The sequence below is a fragment of the Trachemys scripta genome, chromosome 7 (genome assembly GCF_013100865.1).
Source record: "Trachemys scripta elegans isolate TJP31775 chromosome 7, CAS_Tse_1.0, whole genome shotgun sequence".
Lineage (NCBI taxonomy): Eukaryota > Metazoa > Chordata > Testudines > Emydidae > Trachemys > Trachemys scripta.
This window is the reverse complement of record NC_048304.1, coordinates 54,276,227-54,288,842: the sequence shown is the minus strand read 5'-3', so window position 1 is coordinate 54,288,842 and position 12,616 is coordinate 54,276,227. Positions and strand designations below refer to the sequence as shown.

Genomic DNA, 12,616 nt, shown 5'->3' with positions numbered 1-12,616 from the left:
TCCCCAGGTGGGTATTGTAGTTTTAAGAATGCTTGATAACGATCTTGTAGGTGTTTGTCTCTGTCTGAGGGGTTGGAGCAAATTCGGTTGTATCTTAGGGCTTGGCTGTAGACAATGGATCGTGTGATGTGTCTTGGATGGAAGCTGGAGGCATGTAGGTATGTATAGCGGTCAGTAGGTTTCCGGTATAGGGTGGTGGTTATGTGACCATCACTTATTTGCACTGTAGTGTCCAGGAAGTGGATCTCTCTTGTGTGGACTGGTCCAGGCTGAGGTTGATGGTGGGGTGGAAATTGTTGAAGTCCAAGTGGAATTCTTCAAGGGCCTCATTTCCTTGGGTCCATATGATGGAGTTACCAGCCTCTTACCCTATGGGCCACACAAGTCCAAGTGGGGCCATGGTAGCCACAAGCTGCTAGCCCAATGGAGCCAAGGACAGCTGGGAGCCGCTCACCCAATGAAGTGACAGTAGCCATGATCTAGAGTGACTGTGATGGTCATGAAAACGGTCACAGCAGCCATTTTTATGGGCTCAATGATATGAAAGTTTTTGTTGCACTGCTACACAACAGTTCTTTGGTAAGGTGTAGCCCATTATATGATCACAACACAACATGGCATTGCAGCAAAACATCATTGTGCAACAAAAGAGTGTGCTGATTTTTTGGCAGTATAATGTGTCAGTGGCACATTAAAATATCACACAAAAACACACTGCCAATTTCACATCAAAATGTAATTGCATTGCAAATAAGAGTAATTACATGGCCGCATAGCTTGACATTGTTGCAGCACACAGCAACACAGTATGGCAAAATCACAGCAAAAGGTGACACAAAGTGATAGTCTTAGCAAAATCTCATCACGCTGTGATGCAATGTGAAGGTATCATGTCAAAATGCCATCATACAGAACTGTAAAATGATTACTATTTATTATATGTTGAGGCCTAACAATGTGCTCAGTACTGTCCAGAATACAGATGAGACAAGGTCCTTGCCCCAAGGATCTTGCAGAATTAAGAAGTTCCTGACAGAGGACTGAGGGAGATTTGCATGGTACTAGAGCAGGGGTAGGCAACCTATGGCACGCACGCCAAAGGCGACACATGAGCCGATTTTCAGTGGCACTCACACTGCCCGGGTCCTGGCCACCAGTCCGGGGGGGCTCTGCTTTTTAAATTAATTGTAAATGAAGCTTCTTAAACATTTTTAAAACCTTATTTACTTTACATACAACAATAGTTTAGTTATAGATTATAGACTTATAGAAAGAGACCTTCTAAAAACGTTAAAATGTATTACTGGCACGCGAAACCTTAAATGAGAGTGAATAACCGGCATACCACTTGTGAAAGGTTGCCGACCCCTGTACTAGAGAGAGATATAGATTGTATTTCTCCTTGTTTGTTTTCCCAGGCAATCTCAGACATGTCCTTCCTTTCATTCCTTCCCCATTCTTCACGTCTCTCTAATACTGCTGGCAGTTTGGGAAACCTGCACACATGCACATTTTCTGCCTTCTCCACTCCATCAGTCAATCCAAATATCAGCACTCTCCACTCCACCTGAAACCTATGACCAGAGGGAGGATTTCAGCATGTGTTAAAACAAGGATCCCATCTGCACTTGGGTCCTTATTCTGATTTATAGGTGCAAACACTTGTGGGGAGGGGAAGGAGAAACTGAGGCAACATACTGTCCTCCACACACACTTTTTAATATCCTAGTGATGTCCCTTTCAGAGCAGCCACAGGTCCCCTGCATTCTCACAGCTATGGGTAGCTGTAAAGTAAAGGAGAGGGAGAGACTGGAAAACGGCAACAGAAGGCTCTAGCAAGCAGATATGAGATTAAGAGGTAGCTATTATAAGAATGGGGGGAAAATTCCAGTTAGGAGTTGAGGGTGCTCACACCTTGCCAAATCAGACTCCATAAGTGCTTGTAACTGCACCAATGGTTCAATAATCCCTTTAGAGAAAACATCCCCATTGGGCTGCTAACCCTTGTGTGCTCAGCAATCTCTGTAGCTGAAAAACTGCCATATGGACTCTGCATATCCTGTGTTTTCAGAACTCGCCAGCCTCCCTTGTAAGCTTATTCTGGGGCTAACCAGGGGCCCACTTGATCCACCGTGGAGGTCAGAGTAGCCTCAGGGTTGTTCTTATTTATGATTGGTCTGCCCATGGCCCTCTAGGGACTCTGGGCGTAGGTCTACACTGCAATTAAAAATTCACAGCTGGCCCATGCCAGCTGACTTGGGCTCACAGGGCTCAGGCTAAGAGGCTGTTTTGTTGCAGTGTAGATGTTTGGGCTCTGCAGCCTGGGCTCTAGGACCCTGCAAGGGGGGAGGCTGAGCTCTAACACTTGCACCTCAGTTAAACAGCCCAAGTCAGCTCGCATCGGCCAGCCATGGGTGTCATATCCCCACAATGGGGGCTGCGAGGGAAGGTGTCATAGAGCCATTCTGTCAGCTCCATGCCAATCAGGACCCCCCCCCATATCCAGAGTATTCCCCAGGAGCCACAGAGAGGAGAATTAGAACCCCATCTATGTGGATAATTATATATAGTGTAGTCACAGCATTTAAGAGCAGGAGTAGTAGGAGTGGCTGGTTGTGGAGGGAATGCACAGTAAGAGGAGATCCTGCCAGGGTTCACAGATATAAGGAGAAAGCGTTTCTCCAAAAGTGATCACATTCAAATTCCCTGAGCCAGGCGCTACAACTGAGCCTGCTGTGAGGGAGTTTGATCTAGTGTCATATCTCTTCCTGTAGCTGTCATTTTAATGACTCCTGAGTGCTGTATGAACCCAGGAGTTCTTGTGGGAGTGAGAGGTAGAAATATCCATTTTAACTGAAATGCTTAAATGAAATCCCTCCAGCTTTAAGGGTGTGAGACAAAGCTCTAGAGACGGACAGGAGGTGAGCTATTTTCAGCCACACGTCGGTGAGAGATCCATGGTACATGTGGTGGGGGGGGCAGAGAGGGTGAGATTGACGTGACATGTGTGAGGGACAACTCTGGCCCCTTACCAAAAGCAGAATCAAATACCTAATCATAGGCAGCACAGCAGCTGAGAGTGCAGAAGAGCAGGGAGGGCTGAACTCATCGGTCTGAACTCTCCTCTCATGTGTCTGAGCTTGAGGGAGAAAGTGAGGAGAGGGCTTTTCGGGGGACTCCAGAGGAGGTGGATGCCATTTGTGGAGATGGAAGGGGGAGCTGCCACCCTGTAAGAGCTGGGGTTTTGCTTTGAAGAGTGGAAGAGGGAAACCAAAAGTGCTAAAGTCATGGGAGCTGAAGAGGAGGTGCTGGTCACGCTGTCTGGAGGGGCCCCCTGGGGCTTCAGGCTGCAAGGGGGCTCTGAGCAGAAAAGACCTCTTCAGGTGTCAAAGGTAGGACTGGAGGATGTTAACTGTCCAGAGCAAGGCTATGCAGTTGATCCCAGATATGATAGGAGAGTCAGGCATCTCCCACTGTCATTAAGTAATGCTCTATTAACCTAGTGGATCTGAAAGGAGATCTTGGGTGGGATGGTCTGGCAGTGCCCATGGAAGGGTGAGGTTTCTGAAATGTGTGTTACTGAGCTGGAAATAGACTGGCTTCTGGCAGGCGAGGATCTCTTTCTTCCACTGATGCCCATCATTGCTCCCATCACAAGCAGAACCTAGATAATCCAGACACTTTATAATCTGCACAGTTCTCCTCACTTGAAAGCAAAGATATAACAGCAGCAACAGTGCAGAAGTGAGAGCTCATATTACTGAGGCTTCATGGCTTGTATAATACATCCAGTGGCACATTATGAAGTGTGAAAATCATTAAAACTATTTGACAGTGGTCAAATGAAAGGAACAAAAGCCATTTTGTGATGCAGTGTTCATGCTTTTTCTTTAGCTATATTTGTTCAGTAAATTGCAGAATTCTACCATCACAATGGGTCTCACAGCCATCAGTGCAAATTACTGTGAGTCTCCTGCATTGGCAGAAGCTATATAATTGCTTTCTAAGCTGAATATGAGCAACAGCTATTAGTTCAGGTTCCAAGAAACTGAGGGTAGGAGGGGGGGAGGATAAAACAGGAATCAAGACAATCCTTGAATTGCATTCTTTCTGATCTGCAGTTCTCTTTTCAAAGTTATCACTGAGGAGTGTTGAAGTATGACAGCTAGAAAAAAAATCCTTCTGCTTTATTAATTCACAACTGCTGCCTTAGCCTTGACCCAAGGATATTTGAGAATGGCAGTGTCACCAGCAGCAAGGGCAGGAAGGTGCTATAACCAGCAGCTTCTGGTTTCTCAGGAAGCCTGTCCCTGTGGAAGAGCATTGGAGAAGGGCACGTTCTGTAGAAGTTCAGCCAAATAACATAGAATAGCTTAGCTTGGTCTCCAGCGACAGGTCTCTAAAATAGGGAAAGATGATGATCACCAAAGAGAGAACTTCTTCACAAACTCAGTGTGCTGTGGGGAAACAAAGCCAACACCCATGGGCCAAGCTATCCAGAGGTTCTGTGAGAATAGGATTTTTGGCATCCCCTAAACTATGCAGAGTCTGGAATTATTTCTGTTGCCAGTTTTGCATGGCACTTGGGAAGGGGCTATCAATGCGTCTGGGCCTGTCACATGCAGTCAGGAAGGGAGCTGTCATTGAAGTCAGGCCTGCCCAGGTTGGATAGTATGGCATTCAGATAGTGCAGTGATGAGTGTGGCACAGAAGCATAGATAGATAGATAGGAAGGAATTGTCAGTGAACTCAGAGCTGACAAAGAAAGGAGCTCTCTGAGAAAGTGGGGTGCCAAGATTAAAATAGAAAAACATTGCATTAGCATACAAGAAATATGATTAGTGTTGTGGCTCACAGCAAAGACTGTTTGGATGGGGAGGGGAAGGATAAAACAATAATAAAAGTGAACTTTGAGATGGTGCTATAGATGTAACAGATATGACTGTGCTGTAGATACAGATGCTCCTGGGTTACACAAACCCGACTTGCGGAAATCCGGAGTCACGGAAAAAGTTCATTAAGTTCCATAAGCTTTTTTTGTGTGTGCGTAATTGTTGGAGATATGTTCCCGACTTACACAAAATCTGACTTACGCAAGGCATTCCATAATGGAACACTTGCATAAGTCGGGGAGCTTCTGTACTAGGAAATGTTTGTGCAGATAAAGGGGGAGGCCTACAAAAAAGTCCAGTGTTGTGCTCATAGGGGATTTCAATGATTAGATACTGATTAGGAAAACCATTGTAGGAACCCTACAGCAGGATGCATACCCATGGAGATAGTACCAGATTGCTTCTATATACCAGCACACTTTGTAATGAAGTGGCTACCAAGCCAGAGACTAATCTGGGCCTAATAAGTGGAAATGAGCCAAGCATGATAAATGAATGGTGGTTCACAGGGACATAGGAATTGCCATACTGGGTCAGGCTGATGGTCAGTCCAGTCTTATATCCTGTTTCTTGCAGTGGCCAATGTTGGATGCTTCATAGGAAGGGTTAAAACGGCCATAGTGCATCTAATGATCAGCTTATACCCTAAGGTATGAGAATTGATAGTCCTGCTAACTATACCCTAACTATAAACAGCTGATTATTATGAACCTCTAGTCCTTTACTTGTCTGATTAAAACCTTACTTAATTACAGTATTTGTCTCATTAATATCGTGCAGCAGTAGATTCCGCACACTAATTAAACATTGCATAAGTAGCTTTCAGAGTGGTAGCCGTGTTAGTCTGTATCAGCAAAAAGAAGGAGGAGTACTTGTGGCACATTAGAGACTAACAAATGTATTTGAGCATAAGCTTTCGTGGGCTAAAACCCACTTCATCGGATGCATACAGTGGAAAATACAGTAGGAAGATATATATTCACAGAGAACATGAAAAAATGGGTGTTGCCATACTAACTATAACGAGAGTAATCAGTTAAGGTGAGCTATTATCAGCAGGAGAAAAACAACTTATGTAGTGATAATCAGGATGGCCCATTTCCAACAGCATGGGGAAATAGTTTTTACATTGTGTAATGACCCATCCACTCCCAGTCTTTATTCAAGTCTAATTTAATGGTGTCTAGTTTGCAAATTAATTCCAATTCTGCAGTTTCTCATTGGAGTCTGTTTTTGAAATTTTTGTTGGAGTATTGCGACTTTGAGGTCTGTAATCGAGTGACCAGGGAGGTTGAAATGTTCTCCGATTGGTTTTTGAATGTTATAGTTCTTGATGTCTGATATGTATCCATTTATTCTTTTGCGTAGAGACTGGCCAATGTACATGGCAGAGGGGCATTGCTGGCACATGATGGCATATATCACATTGGTAGATGTGCAGGTGAACGAGCCTCTGATAGTGTGGCTGATGTGATTAGGTCCTATGATGGTGTCCCCTGAATAGATATGTGGACAGAGTTGGCAACAGGCTTTGTTGCAAGGATAGGTTCCTGGGTTAGTGTTTTTGTTGTGTGGTGTGTGGTTGCTGGTGAGTATTATCACTACAAAAGTTTTTTTTCTCCTGCTGATAATAGCCCACCTTAATTGATTACTCTCGTTATAGTTAGTATGGCAACATCCATTTTTTCATGTCCTCTGTGTATATATATCTTCCTACTGTATTTTCCACTGCATGCATCTGATGAAGTGGGTTTTAGCCCATGAAAGCTTATGCTCAGATAAATTTGTTAGTCTCTAAGGTGCCACAAGTACTCCTCATTCTTATTGCATAAGTAGTATTTCCTTGTAGCCAGTTCCTGTTTAACTTGAGTAGCCTTTTGCTCTTGCTTTATAAGGCAAGGTAAATTGGTGTGCCTGGCTGACTTGCTCTGCACTGTTCGTTATTTTATATTATAAATGCACCATTCTCATAGTTCCTCTTAATCTTCTCCTTTGTCTAGTAAACATCCTAGTGTTTTTTAATGTCCTCTGCATATGGAAGCCCTTGATATGTTTAATCACTTTTATTGCTGTTCCCTGGCCCTTTTTTATATCTACTGTGGCTTGAGACAAGATGTAGAAAACTGAATGCAGCCTGTACCAGGTGTATTAAATGGCATTAGAATATTTTTCATAATATTCTCTGTCCCTTTCCGAATACATTATACAATCTTATTTGTTTTTTATTGTTTGTTTGTTCTACTATTGCTATACTTTGAGCCAATATTTTTGTTCAGCTGTTCTCGGTGATGCCAAGAACTTTCTTTAAAGCTGCAGGTAATTTAGAACTCATCAATGGTTACACTGTTGTAGACTCATAGAGTCATAGACTTTAAGGTCAGAAGGGACCATCATGATCGTCTAGACTGACCTCCTGCACAACGCAGGCCGCAGAATCCCACCCACCCACTCCTGTAACAAACCCCTAACCTATGCCTGAGTTATTGAAGTTCTCAAATCGTGGTTTACAGACTTCAAGGTGCAGAGAATCCTCCAGCAAGTGACCCATGCCCCACGCTGCAGAGGAAGGCGAAAAACCTCCAGGGCCTCTGCCAATCTGCCCTAGAGGAAAATTCTTTCCCGACCCCAAATATGGCGATCAGCTAAACCCTGAGCATGTGGGCAAGACTCACCGGCCAGCACCCAGGAAAGAATTCTCTGTAGTAACTCAGATCCCACCCCATCTAACATCCCATCACAGTAGGGCTACCATATGTCCGGATTTCCCCGGACATGTCTGGCTTTTCGATCTATAAATAGCCGTCTGGGGGGGGGATTTCTAAAAATCTAAAAATGTCCGGGATTTCCCCCAGGTCGGCTATTTATAGATCGAAAAGCGGCGCTGCTCGGCATCCAAAGCCCCTTCTCGGTTCCCCCCATCCCCTGCAGCCTTAGCACGCCCCCGGCCCCGCAGCTGTCTTCCCCCTCCTCCCGTCCCCTGAACGCTCTGTCCCCCTGTTCCTCCCCCTCCCCTCCTTCCCGCGAATCAGATCTTCGTGGGAAGTCTGAAAAGAAGCAGAGGCGGGGGGCAGCAGCAGGTAAGCTGGGGCAGGGGGGACGCGAGGAGGAGGGCTCCGGGGAGGCGCAACGCGGCCCAGTCCGGCCCCGGCCGCCCCAGCGGCTCCAGCCAGGCCCAGCTCGGGCCCCAGGGCGGCCGGCCCAGCCCCAGCCGAGCACCTCCGGCCCGGCCGGCCCCAGCGGCTCCAGCCTGGCCCGGCTCAGGCCCCGGTGCACTGGCCCCAGTTCCGGCCGAGCGGCGCCAGCCGAGCACCCCCGGCCCCAGTGGCTCCGGTTCCGGCCGAGTGCGCCGGCCCTGACCCCAGCGGCTCCGGCCTGGCTCGGGCCCCAGGGCGGCCGGCCCGGCCCCGGCCGAGCACCTCTGGCCTGGCCTCAAACCCCGCGACTCCAGCCAGAGCGCAGCTCGATTCCTGGGCTCTTGTTAAAGCCGGCCCTGGTTGGGGGACAGGGAGTGGGGGGTTGGATGGGTCGGGAGTTCGGGGGGGCTGTCAGGGGGGCAGGGGTGTGGAGAGGGGTTGGGACAGTCAGGGACAGGGAGCAGGGGGGGTTAGATGGGTCAGGGGTTCTGGGGGGGGCTGTCAGGGGGGCAGGGGTGTGGAGAGGGGTCGAGGCAGGCAGGGAGCAGAGGGGTTGGGATGGGTCAGGAGTTCTGGGGGTCCTGTCAGTGGGCAGGGAGCAGTTGGATAGGGCATGGGAGTCCCGGGGGTCTGTCTGGGGGCAGGGGTGTGAATATGGGGTGGGGGTGTGGATAAGGGTCGGGGCAGTCAGGGGACAGGTTAGTGGGCAGGGGTCCCAGGAGGGGGCAGTCAGGGGACAAGGAGCAGGGAAGAGTTGGAGGTTCTGAGGGGGGCAGTCAGGGGGTGGGAGGGAGTGATTGGGGCGGGGCAGGGCAGGGGCGGGGCTAGAGTGGGGCTCCTCCCCCCCGTGTCCTCTTTTTTGACTGTGCAAATATGGTAACCCTATATCACAGACCATTGGGCATATTTACCTGCTAATAATCGAAGATCAATTAATTGCCAAAATTAGGCTATCCCATCATACCATCCCCTCCATAAACTTATCAAGCTTAGTCTTGAAGCCAGATATGTCTTTTGCCCCCACTACTCCCCTTGGAAGGCTGTTCCAGAACTTCACTCCTCTGATGGTTAGAAACCTTCATCTAATTTCAAGTCTAAACTTCCTGATGGCTAGTTTATATCCATTTGTTCTTGTGTCCACATTGGTTCTGAGCTTAAATAATTCCTCTCCCTCCCTGGTATTTATCCCTCTGATATATTTATAGAGAGCAATGGTATCTCCCCTCAGCCTTCTTTTGGTTAGGCTAAATAAGCCGAGCTCTTTGAGTCTCCTTTCATAAGACAGGTTTTCCATTCCTCGGATCATCCTAGTAGTTCTTCTCTGTACCTGTTCTACTTTGAGTTCATCCTTCTTAAACATGGAAGACCAGAACTGCACACAGTATTCCAGATGAGGTCTCACCAGTGCCTTGTATAACGGTACTAACACCTCCTTATCTCTACTGGAAATACCTCGCCTAATGCATCCCAAGACCGCATTAGCTTTTTTCACGGCCATATCACATTGGCGGCTCATAGTCATCCTGTGATCAACCAATACTCCGAGGTCCTTCTCCTCCTCTGTTACTTCCAACTGATGAGTCCCCAGCTTATAACAACATGGTTTTACAAAAGATAGATCATGCTAAACCAACCTGATCTCCTTCTTTTGTTGTAAACTGTTCTTTCCAACATGCAGTCACTGAGTTTGCCTCAACTGAATAAAGAAACAGGTTAAAAATGGGATTTGAAGCTGCTTCTCCATACAGAGACCAAGTCATCTTACAAGGAGAATAGCTTGAGTAGGTGTTTTAAACCTCGTGGCTACATGAAGGGCTCAGTTGTGAGCCCCACTCCAGGCAGCACAAAGGGGGAGAGAGCAGCTGGATCCCCAGGCTGGGCCTAGCTGATGCAGAACTGGCATAGCTGGCTTCTATACCACCCCATCTTCCACAGCCTCTGGTTTAAGGGACATGCTCAGAGTGAGCTGTACTCTGGCAATCAGTCCCTGGGGGCCATAGGCGGTCTGATGTAATTTAAAGCAGCCCTGCTCTAAACTACACCAAGGGGCAAACCAGGCTGGTCTCAGGATGAGGGAGATGCACATGGCTCCCTCTACTCAACTGTGCCCAGGATCCAGTGACCCTAGTACTATCAGCAATTCTGAAACACCAGTATTAATCGGTGACTGGGCCAGCTTTAAGGTTGTCTCGTACCCTAGGTTAACTAGCAGATATCTGTGCCTAGCAGCTCACAGCCAAGCACAGAGACACTTAGTGACTATTTTGCTCCACATAGGCAATCAGCTGTAATGCCTGTATGGTAAAGCCATACGTAAGGTATGGCCCTGGCATGGAGGATGGGCAACATCACAACTCTCAGATGTGGCAGGAATGAAGAGCGAGTTAAAGGAAACATAAGAATTCAATAATGCCTGGGAAACCCACAGTAGAAAAGGGTAAATGGTTTAACACACAGCTCGGAAAGCTGCACCAAAAGTCAACCCAGTAATAAATAAGCTAACGGGGCAACAGATTTTATTAACGAGCTAGACAGGGGGATGCCCTAACACACTGTGGCACAAAAACAATGTTGCTGGCAGCATAGTAGATAGAGGCCAGAAGCTCTGGCCTCTGCATGCCCAATACATCCAGGCTGCACCATGGAAAGGGCCCAGCTGCACTTACCAGCTTTCAGAGTGCTCCTGAACTTGTTTTATGGCTTTTCAGTAGTTAGGCAGGTGCTGTGGCCACCACTCGGAAGGTATTTAGGAAGCAGTGCTTGTGGAACTCAGTTCATAGTGTATCTACAGAAAGCTCAGACAGCCATGCAGGGTGTGTGGTCGCACAGGCATCTTGAGCATGAGAGAGCTGCAAGCTAGGCACCCAGCAGGAGGGTAACACGAGGTAGGATTAGCCCTGCTGCTGAGCTTTAGGAACAGAATGGCTTTGCAGGAGACTCCTGGGAAAACTCCCATCCTCCCAGATGAGGTGAAGTGTTAGGATTGTCAGGCCCAGGGCAGAAGGTGAACTGTACACGGAGAACCAGATCCTCAGCTGGTGCAAATCTGCATAACCAATTTACATCAACTGATAGTCCGGCTCTCGATTCCCTGGGCATCACCAGTGTTCAGGATTAAGGGCAAGGAAAGAGCACGCACATGGACACATCGTCTCAAAATGGAATAAAAAGACTAAAGGGATGGCTGGACAAGCATATGCAAAATCAGAGAGAGCTTGTTCCATGCTTTTTGTGTTAGTTTTGCTGTGAAATCAGGACCAGTTCTTAAATCATATAAATGTGTATTCAGTCTCATGTTACAGCTGCTTAGTAACTCTCACTAATACACCTAGTTAGCTCCTCACAATTTGCCCTCAGGGATAATTCCACTTCCAGGTCTCTTTCTCAAACTCTTCCCTTCCCATTCCCCTCTCTGCAGAATCCATGCTGACTGTTACTTCTTAGTTTTTGCCCGCTGTGTAAGAACTGACCCAGCTTTGTGCTGAAGCTGTCTCAGATAGCTCCATCCTTTACAGCCTGTCCACTCACAGCCAGGCAGATGCTACTATCCCCTTGGAGGCCAGAAGTCCCTTTAGTGGATGGCTGTCAGCGATTGCAATGGAAGCCTCCAAAGGCTGATCTGATTTCCTCCATGCATTCATACCTAATGCTGGCAGCCAAAATGTCATGAGGCACCTGAAGGTTCCTGCCAGCTCTGTATTCCAGGAGCCATCCTGAGTACTAGAGATGGATGTTGCCTTTGCCTTATCACCCACATCTGGTAAAGAGTTTTTGATGGGTTCCTCACCACCACTGTGCTACAGATCCACACAGTGTGTGCTCCAGTCAAAGCAACCATGTCCCTTCTCAATAGGTTCTTTATTTAGGTGCTCCACTTGGGCCAATTGCACTCTGCATTTTGTTAGCCTTATGGTATACACAAGAGGACTGTGCGTTTGCAAGGTGATTTTACTACGCCTGTGTTCATCTCCTGGGATTACATCTTCACATTCTACTAGTATGATTGGTAGAGATGTTTTCTTCTCAGCCCTCATTGTCTCTCAGACTAAAAGTATTGTGGTGGTAAACCATGATCCGATCTGCTGTCTGAATTGCTGGTGGATGCCAGCTCAAAGCAATTTTGTTTGCAAGGATTTTTATTTTAAGTTTGCATTTACCTATTTGCTGCAGAATGCTTTTACTATGTGGAACCAGCACTTGGTGCCATATCTGCAGACTAGTTTTTCCTCTCATTGTCGTTCCTGGTCTTATATTAAAAACTGGGGCAACAAGCTAGTAGTTGAACAGCGAAGAGTTCTCATGGCATTTTTGGGAAGTGCAGGTATTGTCTGGGTCGCTGGACTGGCTTTGGGCACACAGGAATGATTTTAATGTGTTTGGTGTAATCCACCCTGTGCTCTTCTGCCTTTCCCTGCACTGCACCAGCTTGTGCTATTTATAACATAGGGTTACCATTCGTCCGGATTTCCCCGGACATGTCCTCCTTTTCGCGCTAAAAATAGCGTCGGGGGGGAATTTGTAAAGCACTCACAATGTCCGGGATTTCCCCCTCCCCCGGCACAGCAGAGCGAGCGGCTGGGAGGGCTGCAG

General features: G+C 47.3%; 1 protein-coding gene across 2 annotated transcripts in view; it reads left to right on the top strand.

Moving 5' to 3' along the window:
• The first annotated feature begins 3,261 nt into the window (after positions 1-3,261).
• SYNPO2L (synaptopodin 2 like) overlaps positions 3,262-12,616 on the top strand; it is a 59,294-nt gene continuing 49,939 nt past the window's right edge. The window contains exon 1 of one of the 2 annotated variants that reach the window (XM_034777523.1): positions 3,262-3,392. In XM_034777523.1, the coding sequence (XP_034633414.1) occupies positions 3,288-3,392 (105 nt within the window). In that variant the 5' untranslated portion in view covers positions 3,262-3,287. The remainder of the gene's footprint in view (positions 3,393-12,616) is intronic. The other variant, XM_034777525.1, reaches the window with a different exon arrangement.